The sequence below is a fragment of the Scleropages formosus genome, chromosome 1 (assembly GCF_900964775.1).
Source record: "Scleropages formosus chromosome 1, fSclFor1.1, whole genome shotgun sequence".
NCBI lineage: Eukaryota > Metazoa > Chordata > Actinopteri > Osteoglossiformes > Osteoglossidae > Scleropages > Scleropages formosus.
The window spans coordinates 37,135,908-37,149,097 of NC_041806.1; the positions used below are offsets into that span (position 1 = coordinate 37,135,908).

Below are 13,190 nucleotides of genomic sequence, written 5' to 3' on the forward strand. Positions count from 1 at the left end.
GGAAAGTCCGTGACGAGTTGCTCTTTTCCTTCTGGGGGTTGGCAAAATGCACCTTTCCTTTGCACGGTCATTATAACGAGCGCTCGAAGGCGATTGTATGAACAATTGTGCCAAAATATCGTTTAATGAGTCACTGGTGTATTTATTAAAAGGGCTAAAGATAAGTTTTGATCGTGGCAGGAGCTGAAAATGTACAGATGTCCCCCGTTTTACGCGCCCCTCTACGCGCTCTCCCGTTATACGCGGCACTTGTCAAGTTCATACCAGTGTCGTAAAGCGGGGACTATCTATCTTACCAAAATTCGTTCACACTTAATATTTTTAACTGACTGTAGCCCTCGAAAAATGTCCTGGTGGATTAATTGTGATTTTTAAACAGATTCATAGATAAAAAATATTGTGAGATACACACACGGCATGTGGAACAATGCCACAATGCTGAACAGTGCACATTTGTGACATTCTCCACAAACACACAAAGACGACTGATTGTGTCTTGCGCTGCATCAAGGTAAATTGTGACACAAACAGACATACAATGACATGGTCCTGACTGAATTGTTGACTTTTTTTTGGAGCATAATGTCATGACTTGGGCCATAGCAAACTGTGTCCTACTGGAATCTTGAGCAGGTGACAAATCCATGCACTGTTCAACAGGAGACTGTGCCAGTCTGCAATTTAAAATCTCTGTCTTCAAATGCCTTTAGATAAACCTGTATGAAGAGCAGACTGGATCCCAGAAGTAAAACTCCTATATAGAGCGCTTAAATCATAATCTAAATGTACTTAACTTGATACAAAAAACTGTGACCAGTATGCATTTCTATTTTTCTCTTCTTTTCCATCTTCATATTTAGATTGATTCTTCTTTGATCGTGTTCATTTTTTTCCAAAGTAAATGCAATGTTTTAAAGCTAGAATATAAAGGATTTAAATTTTAGATTTTTGTTGATGCTGTTTTTTTTTTTTTTTTTTTTAATTTGTCATTGTTTATGTGTTTTTTCTTTTCATTTTCTGTGTTTTTCCTCTTTATCTCCACTTTTTGAGCCAGGTCCTTCTCCTGATGTGTGTCGGCTTGCGCTGTTGTTGTTCAAGAACATCTTGTCCAGTCCTTTGAGGGCCTCGGTCAGGTAGTTCTGCAGGGCAGTGAGGGCGGCGCAGATGGCCGGCGAGCCAAAGCCGTGTGTGATGAAGCTGAAGTGGGACAGACAGCTCTGGATACCCGGCTCTAGGATGGGTGTGGGTCTGCTGTTGCCCAGGGGCGTTCTGTCCTGGGCCAGAAGGTCGGTGAACTCCTTGCAGAGTTGCCTTGGGGGCACAGGGAACACAGAACAAATGATAAGCCCCTCAAACAGGATAGCAAAGAACACATCATGAACATCATGAAGAAGTTCTGCTCAACTGCAGAGTGATGCTGGTGACAGTGACAGAAGCACATGTTCTTGCTTTGAAACTTCACCTGAAACTTTTTGAAAATACATAATATACACTTGGAAATTTCTTTGTAGTATTTTTCATAGTATAGGAAAATAAACTGAAAATCTTGACTAAAACTTAATATTTTTCGTATTTATATTGTTGTACTAAATATTATTATTCGGAACTGAAGTGTTACGTTTTATCAACAGTGTAAAACCAATGCAAAACCTGCTAATGTCACTTTGAAGTATTGTATCGTAGAAACATCACAGGTGAAAAACAGATAAACATCAGAAAATATTCATGTCTATCAAATGATCTTTAATGAATAATCCTGTTTGAATAACAGAATTGTAGGCTAACATATTACACAAACTGGTTTGAACTTTTTATTTAAAAGTTACTTAAATTTTTAATGGCTTGGTCATCCATATTGATTGTTGTCTTTCACATTGTTACATGAAATAAAAAGAGGTCTCTGAGAAAATTAGAAAGGTCAACTAAATGTGTTTAAAACCTTAAGACACTGCAATGAACTGTGCATTGAACCAAATAACCTTTAAACCTTTAACCTTCCAAATGCCTCACTGACTATCTGCAAACAATTAAATAACCCCGGCATTCATACATTTTAACCCAAAGGAAAAGAGATCAGATTTGTCTTTCCTTAGGAGAACACGGAAAAATTTGATCAAGTAGTTTTTTTTTAATCTGTTCCTACAACAGGCAGTTATTCTGTCATACAATTCATTTAATTCAATTTTTTATTTCTGCTTCTGTGGCAGAAGAATTTTTAAAAATGTCCTGAATTTAAACTTGTTGTTTAGAGCTGAAAGTAATATTTTTGTTGTAATGTTTACTTACTCTTCAGCATAAAAGGTTATTATTATTATTATTATTATTCTTATTAAGATAATTATTGTCATGGTTCTTGTTGATTTGAGTTGCAAGAAGCAATACAATATTTACTACAAAAGTAAAAATAAAAGGTGACATTTTAAATACCAATGTAAAATTTTCTCCTAAGGCAATGGGCCGGGCTTGTGACTGACAGGATTTCGACAGCTCAGCCAGGATAAACTGAAACAGGGTGGGAAGTTGACTCAAGGCTAGGCTGAATACAGAGAACGTGTATTTTTAGACCTTTAGTCTTTCTACATTTAACATTAAACCATGAACCTTTGTCTGAAACTGTGCTTCTAATTACAGATTGTATTCAGTCTTCCTACAAAATTTGCAGAAATCGGTGACATGCAAAATATCTGTTGCCATGTTGGGGGAGATCTATTTCAAAATTTGGTCTCAATGCCTTTAAAAAAATTCACGTTAAGCAAAATGTTAGGAATGTTATTATAACGTATTGCATTAACGTACATTCCATTGGCCTACTTTGTACAAATATGTATATAATTGTTTTATACAAATATTTATGTTCTGTTTCTGTGTAACAGAGAATGAAATCTAACCATGTGCACATACTTTGTTGCCAGCAGCATGTTTTTCCGTGAATGAAGTTCATTGGGGTCTGTGTGCTGTCTGTTCAGGTACTCGGAGACCGCTTTAGTGGGAAATTCAGTTTCACAGATGTAGCCGAAGTCCCTGGCTAAATGCACGGCTTCACCTGAAAATGGAGAAAAGGGTGGTTACAACATATACCACATATACCAGGAAAACCAAGAGGAGCCGTGGCAAAAATTTGTATGTTTATTATATGGATCCTGTACCACATTTAATATTGTTTATTTTACTAAATATACATGAACAAAAAGAACTTGTAGCTATACCCCTGTCTCAACAAAGTTGCACATCAGTTCCCTTTAAGGAAAAAAAATATTTAGGATTACAGTATGGCAATAATTACTGTACAGTTACTGTACAGGTAATTGCCATGAAATGCTCCAATTGGGTTTCCACTGTAAAGAAGTTTCTGGCAGCAGACTATTGATGTGTTTTAAGCCTCAGAAAGAAATGTGAAAATTCGAAAAATCTGAGCACTAGGGAACTGCATAGTATGGCATGTGGCGTTTTCTGTTAAATGAAGTATAATATTAAAAATGAATTTTTCCACTGCAATGGACTGGAGTCCCATCCAGGGTGTACACTGACTAGCCTTCCGCCCAGTTCTTCCAGGATATGCTCCGAACTGCTGCTACTCTCACTTGAAAAGCAACTACCAATAATATGTGAGCAACAGTAAGTATTGTTTCCACCTTCTAAAAATCCATAGCATAGTGTGTTTAACAACCTCGTTAAATGGGGTATATCAGTTAAAAAGTACTGACTAATAGTTTACTGTGTTTGACTGTGTGTCCACTATTTTTCGAACATTGTGCGGGCAATTTTGAAGCAAATTGTCCCAGTAGGATGGTAAAGCCTAAAAAAAAAAAAATTCTCCTTGTGAAGTGGTCCCATAAACGGAAAGGACTACAAGTGGTCACCTTTGAAAATAGGGAATGCTAAAAATTCATTTCATCATCAAAATCCACTGCCACTTACAGCCAGTGTTGAAGTCCCCTGAATTGACTGAAGGTAGTCCCATTTGAAAATCATGAAAATACTACAAAATAAATTTCACAATGACAATCAACTGTCACAGAGTCAGCCTTCAATTTCAGCAATAATACCTAAACAAAAAGCGTATCTGTGTTCAGGCTTTCATGTGTTGCCTGTCAATATAAAGACCCAACTGCTTCTTTCTATAGATATAAACAGGCTTTTGCAGCAGTCACTTTGTTCCAAAGTTCAGTTTCCCTACATGGGTTCTTAAGTAACACAGCCCTATTTGTATTCTCCGTTCATGTAAAGTTCAGAAAGGCCAGCATTTGTAGAAATATCTAATTCATTCAAACGAAATGTATTGGACCATTAAGACGGAACGTTGAGGCGAAAGCAAGTCGGTAAACAGAAAACGAGCTTCGGAACATTTACCTTCCACGAGTGACGTCAGTAAGGTGACATTGGCGGCTTTGCGCCTTCCGGCGGGCAAATTCAGCCCGATTTTTTCAAGCTTTTCTCTCAGAGATCTGCCACCGTTTTTAGATTTCGCTCTAGAAAACCAGCAAAACACATAACATGCGTCAAAAGTACACTTCAAATAAAATCTGTATATTAGCAGAAGCAGACGTACGCATATTGGTACAAAAGTACCACCGTTTCTTTTTCTCCTTTAAATGCAGCTCTGATGCATTTGGAAATGCATTTTAACATGCAGTTTTTTTTTTTCTTCAATGAAGCTTTCTTGGAGTTTTTTTTTTTTTTTTTTTTTCCTTTTTTTTTTTTATACTGCAAAGAAGACATGATTCTGTCACGAGCTTTTCACTGAGCAATGAGCGAAAGGAAATACTGCAGGGTGGTCCTTCAGCAGGGCCTCGAACTTTGGATCGCCGGGTTACTCCGGTGTGGAGGCCCGAGCGGAGGACGCGCGTGCTGAGGTGTACCGGGGTGTACCGGGGAGCAGAAGCGCTCTTACCTCCTGAGAACGCCCCCCAGCAGGGAGGCGTTGAGGCATTCCGGTGGGGACAGACGCCTCTGAACCTCCCCAACTGTCACTTTGTATTTGGACGTGGAGCTGAGGAGCGACAGGCGACCAGGTACGGAGCAGAACACCTCGTTCGCGTTCACGGTGATGCCCCCAATCAGGCCGTCCTTGCTCATCATGAGAGACGCGACGCTCTTGTGCGGCACTGGAACTGGGAGAGACGGATTCAGAACGTCAGACTCAGAGGATCATTAGCAGGAGATCGGAGCAACGTCGCAGGAACAGCACATTGACACTGGGAGAACAACAGAGGACTTGTCACTTTTAAGAACCTTTCTTGGTAATTCCGCCAGAATCCGTCCGCTCACTTCTGCACCGGGTTCCCCGTTATTTCGGTCAATAACACTCAGATTTGTGTCCCACATTTCAGACCGAGCTCCTCCACCGTTTACCACAGCTTCCGTGCTTTTACACTGTAATCTGGACTTGATAAAAACGCATCGCATGTCCTGCTGGAACCTATCAGACAATTTCTTTGTACATCAGTATATCATCTTCTCATATTTCGGAGAAATAATGCTGCTCGCGGATGGTTACTGACATCAATTAAATTGAATGCGGAAAGTTGCTATTGTCATGACAAAGAAACAAATTGCAGGTGATTTAATTAGCTAAATTTGACGGAAAACTTTATAAACTGAATCCAAGAAAAACCTCAATTTGACATCAGTCCGGTAAACAAAATAGAATGTATGTTTATATATGTCACTTTCTGTATTTTCGCTCTAAATTGGCTCTATATACATAACTATTAGGATTGCCATTACAAACGTTGTCAGTTAATTCCCAGCTCAGCACTGTAGTATGAACAGGAGACCGACGGATAATATGGGCGAACAGCCTATTCGAGTTAACAAAAAGAACTTTAAAATTTAGATCATTTTTTACAACATGTTTTCTTCGAGGTATGGATACCGCTTAACACGACAATATTTAATTTCTGGATCTTTCTGTTTTTCTGAATGGCGTAAAGATGCTGACATATTTACTTTTGAACAAGGAATTTTACTTTAATTCCACAAAGTGCAACTGAATTGGCTGCATTTTTGAAGCATAAGGGACAAATCTGCGGACAGGAGGGGCACATCTCATTCATATTCACTGTACTTACCCCGAATTATTCCAGTAAGAGGACCCTGATGTAGATGATAAATCATTGTAAAGTTGCTTTTCTAATACTTATGTGATGTTCCCTTGGAAAAAGGCGTCGGATAAATAATAATAATAATAATAATAATAATAATAACAAACTGTGACATTCTGCCTTGGGATTTTGACCTCTGGATAAGAACCAAGTGCTAGACACATGTACACAATCATCCAAAATCAGAAACTAAACGTCACGTGAAAAAAAGGGGACGCGTGAAATAAGTGTCGTCTTAATATTATTGATCGCTGATCACGTTCAAAACCTCGTCACATTTTTTAAAAGTCGTTTACCCTGAACGCAGTTTAAATGAAAAGGAAATGTCTTTAACATCATTGCCATTACAGGGCAAACGACAGGACGGAGGCCACCTTCCCTGCCTATTGTATTAATAGCTCAACGGGGGATAATAGCGAAAATTAGCCTTAAACGAGCTCAGGAGAGCACATGAAAAAAGTCATTTATCAGGCTGTCTACTTTAACTCGACTCGTTAGTTCTCTCTTCTGGGACCAGCTCATTTCCATTCACACATACTTGTCTCAGATCTGTGAATCAGTCCTTGCCACTGCGGCCCTATGATTTCCAGCCTTCCGGTCCTATAATAAACACTTAATTCTGACAGACCCGTCTTTCATTCTAACAGGGCAGAACAAATAACATCGCATTTCGTCATTCTTCCTAATACCAAATGTCACGTTTATCAGTGCGCTAATTTTCTCCCAAAAGTCTAGCATTTTTCCTTGCAAATCTGCAGCTTCAAGCTGAAACGTTTAATGATGGCATGATGGTCGATGGTATTCATGTGTGCATTGATACAGCGTGTCGTATTTGATTAATCACGTGGTTCTTTAAATTGCTGTTTATGTATTTTAGTTCATCAGGAGGACTTATTCAAGTGGTACTCTGTTGGTACACGGTTGTAAATCCAGCAACTACAATCCAAACTGTGAATGAATATTATATGACGAAAAGTAAAAAAAAAAAAAAGTTTCTTTTCTTTATTGTATCTTAAGGGCTAATATAAATACAGAAGGACTAAATAGGAGCCACATTCGAACCCTACTGAATCTGACGTCAGAATTGAGGCTACTTGGTTGTGGCCTACCTACCTATCCACACTGTGCTATATCCATTAGTATCTATGCTTTTTATGTTCATTTTGTGTTTCTACCTTTCTTGTTGTAATGAACTCTAATAACGTGCTCTGTCCGTCTGGGCTCCATAACCCTGTTAAAAAGATGTAAGACCGCCTCACCTTTTTTAATCACCGACTGGTCCAGTACATTCATCCCACTGTTTGCGTCTTCAACGGCCTGCAAGGGGCACAATACCATGAGTCGCTCATAAATATCTGAAATTAATTATCATTTTACATGTTAATCGCATCATTCTGGCGCCAAGGTGCCTTTATATTTGACACATGTAATGTCACACTCTTTAAAACATTAAACACATGAAAACCAAACGTGGAAATGGTTACCAAATTTAAAATAGGAAACCCCATTTTTACAGTAAAAGCTCATAAAATATGATAAATCCTTGTGTGTTTTGTATGACAAACACCATATATTTGCGAATTATTTTTATAGAAATTATCAAATTTAAGAAATAAGATTCTTTTCTTAAAAAGCTGAATATAAGATGAAAATAAACTGAATAATACAGATGTTGCAAATACAAGCATTAATGTCATGCAAGACTTCCCTGTCTGGGGTGACACTGTAAGATTACACCCACTTTGTGGATTTTTTGGTCTTAAATGGAAACAGAGCTCGCTATTAAAGGTGTCCGACAATAAGTGGAGAGCAACTGTTAGCGCTGTCATTCGGTGCCTTTGCTCAACGACACGTGTCACTTTCAAAGTAGGCCATAATGCCTTAATCACAACGTTTCATTTAATATGGATTTTAAATTTTTGTCATCATTTTCAATTATATAATTGGCACATTTTGTAGTAAATATATGTCAATGTATGTTGTAAAAATCAAAGTAAAACTAATAGAAAAACTTTGTTTTTCATTTATTTTAGATGTTTACGGTGGTGTATCTAATATACTATGTCGAGACTTAATACAACTAAAAATTCCAATCTCTGCGTCGTATGAAAAAACAGAAAACGCAACATTACGAAGTTATTTAAACCGGACTCCCGGCTTTGTAGTAAAATATACCGCACTGTGTTGTTTGAACTTGTTTTACACCAGGTGTTGTTTGTTGGGCATTCCCGTAATTTGCTGGACAGATCGTTGAGAAAGAAAAGGTAATTAACAGTAATTTGGCTTAGAAAATGAGAAAAGATTAATTTGTAAAGCAGGCTTTTTAGTAAACTACGATACGGAGGATAACCTGGCTGGAGTAGTAATTGTGGTAACTATTGTACACTTATTAACGGCACATACATATATACTGCAAATTAATGCAAATGTATTTCACTGCACCTGCTGTAGCGTATAAAACTGTTCTTTTTTTGTTTATTTCCCCCGATTTCCTTCATGCATTTAAGCAAAATTAAGTAGTAACTGGAAAACTATGGAAATTTTATGCAGAAATGAGAGAACCGAAACAACATGACACGATTCGCTCTTCCTCTCTTTACCCTCAAAAATCGTTGTAATTCTAGTTATCGTGCATGGTAAGATAGGCTGTGACTATATTAATAAGTTGTTAATAATTCCACATTGATACATTGATTCGATTATAATTAAAATGATAAAAGTGGCAATTAAGTGTCATATGAATTGTAACGGTTTATGAAAAGGGCCACAATAATGTAGGAATGCGATTATTAAAAAAGTGATCGTATTTCAAAATAGAGAGTCAGAAATGACCCAAAATTAAAAACGAAACGCGTGTGTCGGAAGAACAATGTATATATTATTACCCTAGACAACAAGTCCTGCTTGCAGTTGCACATCGTGGAAGTAGAAGTTGCGAGGAAATCAGAATATATGCTGCATATACATGTAGTACGTATACGTGCGAGGGTATGTACTGTATATGTAATCGCAAATGAAATACATGATGATATTGATCATGCTGCCTGACGGAGAGAACGTGTCGATGGATCGGATGGGGATGTGACCGCAGTACAGAATTCACCTGCACGTCCTCCATTCCGTGGGCAAGGCCGTGCAGTGACAGGCTGTCTCCCATTCCAGACTCGAGCCCGTGGTGAGCCGAATGAAGCAGCACGTCTGGCCGTCGCACGGAGGCATAGTCCCGCCTGGGGTCGAGTCCAGAGAGCTGGGGCAAAGAGGCCCGCGGCTGGGGCAGCAAAGAGCCCGTCTCACTCCCAACCTCCTGTCGCTGTCTCTGCCCCCAGGGGTGTTGCTGCGGTTGATGCAGGGGGTTCAGGGAGTACGGGTCGTTCACGTGGGAATACGGATCCTGGCTCTGGTGGTAGGGAAGCGGCTGATAGGGCGGCGGAAAGTAGGGCGGCTGGAAGTCCGAGGACGGGGTGTGAGAAAGCGGCGGGGCGCTCGAGTAGGGTCCCTGCGACACTGAGCCCAGCTGGGACAGCCTGGAGCTGTGACTCGGAACTCCATCGTGGCGGTCCTTGAAAACACAAAAGTTGAGCACGTTTAGACCCTGCACGGTGAGTCACGTCTGCACTTCGGACGAGCCACGCACACGCACACGCACACGCGCACACACACGTTTGTTGGGAAAGTGCAGCTGTGGCGAGCGCGTCGCTTCTCTCACCGCGCGCCGCACTCTGCGCGGATAAAAAGAAGCGAAACAAAAAGTCCGAGTGAAATCACACATAAATGTACGAACGAGCCCTAAGTTTGAGCTCCATGAACTTTTTTGACGAAGGTTTGTCTTTTTCAAAAATACTGCCCAGTAACCAACAAGATCTGAATATATATAGTGAACATAAGCAAATGCTTTTTTTTTTTCCTTTAGTGATTCAACTTGTTTTTCAAAGAGAAACCAAAAGCATTAAATAGTTACGTACATTTAGAACGACGCCTAAACACTGAACACTATGCCATGCAGTGTTGCAAGAAAATATATAATATACATATGATGCGATATTCGGCGCAGTCAGTGTCCCTCAAAATTATATTTCTGCTGTGGCCATCGGACGTCTGGTTAACCATCGACAGGATATTGCCAGGCATGAATAAAAACGAGCAGAAGCAGACAGTTGATCGCAATGTTCAGATGCGGAAGTTACAGTAAAATCCAATTTTAACTTAAGTGTGCATAAATGATGAAAAAGTGCATAAACCAACCGACTCACCGTGGATGAATAAGTATGGACTAACATCTGGGAGACGGTCTGTTCGCAGCAACAAAACAATAAAATAAGGACGAAATCAGGGAATACTTGGAGAAGGAAAGCACGTCTGAGGGAGGTGTCCGCTACTTTCCATGAACTATGCCTCCGGATCGCAGCGATAATGCCTTATTATTCTGCTCGTCTATGAGTTATGTTTGTCTTGAGCTCCTCGCGCAGTCCTCTTCGATCCACAGCCAGCGTGGAACTGTCGGCGTGCTCCTTCCCTGCGCTTCCCTACACCGCCTCGCAATAATTGTTATTCATGACTATTAATATTACAGGAATACTTAAAGAGGAGAATGGGGGACAAATGGAGCGTGAAGCAGCGGTCGGCTCTCTCGCGCGCGCGCTCCCCTGCTATTGTAAATGACGTTCATTCAGCTGAGAATTAGCAGATGTAATCAAACGAGGGGCCGGCAGAGGAAGACTTTGAGCAAGAAAAAGTTAATCGTGTGCGAGTCAACAGGAAAAGCCAATGCGCGGGCAGCAAGCCTTCTTCCTCTTGTCCTACAACGCAGTATGTGCAGCGTGTGGTCGAGCCCCTTTGTGTTTTTCGAAAAATCACCCGCAATTCCCCCTAATTATGGAGGACTCGCGTCACACATGGCGCTCTCGGGACTCGCTTTTTTTCTTGATGCCAAGCTATTATATATTTGCACTTTTTCTTCGGGTTGAATCGCGATAAGAGAGCAAGAAACAGCCGAGTACAGATTTTGTGATATTAACGCATACTCTTGTTGTTTTACACCCTAAAAGATGCAGCGTATCCAGTCGGCAAATGGCCGGGCCGCGTGCGAGTCCACGAACGGTCCGCCTAAGACGTGTGTGTCTCTAACAGACTAAAAGTTAAATGACGAGAGTTTGTCCTGAAACGACGTAACGGACAACCTAGTAGCAGTACACGGTAAGCATCTGGTAAAACAGACACACGGGTTTTACTCATATTTGCCATTTTGCATGTTTCCCGCTCTACCAACATCTACAACACGAATTATGGATTTTAAAAAAAAAATCCAAAAAAAGAAAGAACAATCGCCATGATTATCGTCGGGATAATACAGCAGTCCTCCGGTGTTCGCTATTATATAGTATATATGAAACTAATTGTAGCCGTGTGATGTATAGATATTTGCAGGAAACTCCCATCATGCCGCGTCACATTATTTTCACGCACTTTGTTTTGCCCACTTGCCGAGCGCGACGGGTCTCCTGGTTACAAAGAAAGAGCAGCTCCCGCCGGCCACACTCGTCTCATCTGAAGGGTCCGCGAAGCCCCACGCGACCCCCATTCACGAGCTGCTCGGACTCCCACGGATTCTCAAGTGCTTCATTCACCGCGGTCTCCATATAATCCCATAAACATCCCATCCACGTGTGCCATTCTTTCATTCACCGTCCTCTCCTCGTCTCCGTTCCCCCCGCGAACCCAGTCTGTACGCGTTCTGTCGCGTCGGTTGGGTCTCGCGCTTCTCTCGAGGATTTCTTTCACAAAACACCACAGTGCTTCAGCATGTCACCCGCGCAGCCTAAACGAACGTGTTTCGCAACAAACCAGTTAACAAACAATTGAGGAAATATTGTTTTGCTAAGACAATGTTCGACGACTGCGCACACAAACAACTCTTCAAAAGTAAATAGACGAATCTTGCAACAATTCATCATTATTTCACAGTAATTCATGTTCTTCCTTTATCAAATAATCTCCGGTATCATAATAATTGCCCATGCATTTCTGATTTTTTTTTAAATTAATTTGACCCATTAACACTAAAATTTTAACAATGCGTATTTAATTATTGAATATTATACTGCTAGAACTTGAAACGTTCGCATATTTTTAATATTCTGCTGATAGCCCATCATTTATAGTTTTAATGTATACAAATAGGAAAAAATAAAATCAAACAACACTTTATGGCTAAATTCAGAATAAATTATCTTGAAACGATTTTCCCTTTATACTGAAGGATGAGTCAGACTCATGCAGTTAAAACATTTAGTCCCGTAAAAGGAACTTTATTCGATAAAGAGAATAATATTTATATTAATCTTGAACAATATTTTATACTACCTGCTTTAGCATATATCGATCTTACTAATTTAAAAAAAAATATTCTGTTGTAATTTTCTGGTAATTTTCTGACTTCTGCGAGATGAAGTGAAATCAGGACCACGTTACTCACTTAGTAAAAAACACCGAGGAGTTTAAAAAAAACCTGTTCAGTTACCCCTGCTTCATAGTATATTTCCAAAGGAAGACACAGGTTACGGAAATAGCATAAAAGTACAGAGACAGTAAAAAAAAATTCCCGGCATTATTTTAAGTAGTAATGTCAAACATTACCTCATAAATATCTTCATACTTGACATTTTCTACTAGTTTCCAGAGCATGTTTGCGGACTGATCTCTGTTAACTGAGTGCATTCATGTGAGGAGTACAAGTCTGAACTCTCTCTCTCACCCTTTCTGTCTCCCCCTCACTTTCTCTCTCTCTCTCTCTCTCTCTCTCTCTCTCTCACTCACTCACTCACTCTCACACACACACGCGCATACACAGGAGGAAAAAACACCCCTCCTTAGTCTAATGGTCCGTGCATAATTGGAAGAAGTGGAATTATTACCCAAACAAAATTCGAATATCCTAAAAACGGATCAAATACACAATGTAATAATCAGAACGAAGAGCCAACAGAATAAAAGTTAAAAAAAAAAAAAAAAAAAAACAAAACTGAGAGCTCTAGGAATAGGTGGTGTAACAATAATTTACTTTGATAATCGAAATGATTAACAATCAAA

General features: G+C 39.8%; 1 protein-coding gene across 2 annotated transcripts; it reads right to left on the reverse strand.

The window, feature by feature from the left end:
• Nucleotides 1-995: 995 nt before the first annotated feature.
• Nucleotides 996-12,818, reverse strand: tfap2b (transcription factor AP-2 beta). Of its 2 annotated transcripts, none has more exons than XM_018743603.1 (7): nucleotides 12,738-12,818; nucleotides 9,208-9,663; nucleotides 7,364-7,421; nucleotides 4,892-5,111; nucleotides 4,351-4,469; nucleotides 2,902-3,043; nucleotides 996-1,311 (listed from the first exon to the last, which is right to left on the reverse strand). In XM_018743603.1, the coding sequence occupies exons 1-7, from the start codon at nucleotides 12,816-12,818 to the stop codon at nucleotides 1,011-1,013; spliced, it is 1,377 nt and encodes a 458-aa protein (XP_018599119.1). In that variant the 3' UTR covers nucleotides 996-1,010. The 2 variants fall into 2 exon arrangements, with proteins under 2 accessions (XP_018599119.1, XP_018599120.1); XM_018743604.1 differs by lacking the exon at nucleotides 12,738-12,818 and adding an exon at nucleotides 10,355-10,611.
• Nucleotides 12,819-13,190: the final 372 nt, after the last annotated feature.

Bases quoted from the DNA above. Each gene is read 5' to 3' on its own strand.
- tfap2b (XM_018743603.1), bottom strand. From the start codon at position 12,818: ATGCACTCAGTTAACAGAGATCAGTCCGCAAACATGCTCTGGAAACTA. The intron at 7,422-9,207 runs GTGAATTCTGTA...TGCCCCTTGCAG, and splicing joins ACGGAATGGAGGACGTGCAG to GCCGTTGAAGACGCAAACAG. The intron at 3,044-4,350 runs GTAAATGTTCCG...CTCCATTTTCAG, and splicing joins ACTGACGTCACTCGTGGAAG to GTGAAGCCGTGCATTTAGCC.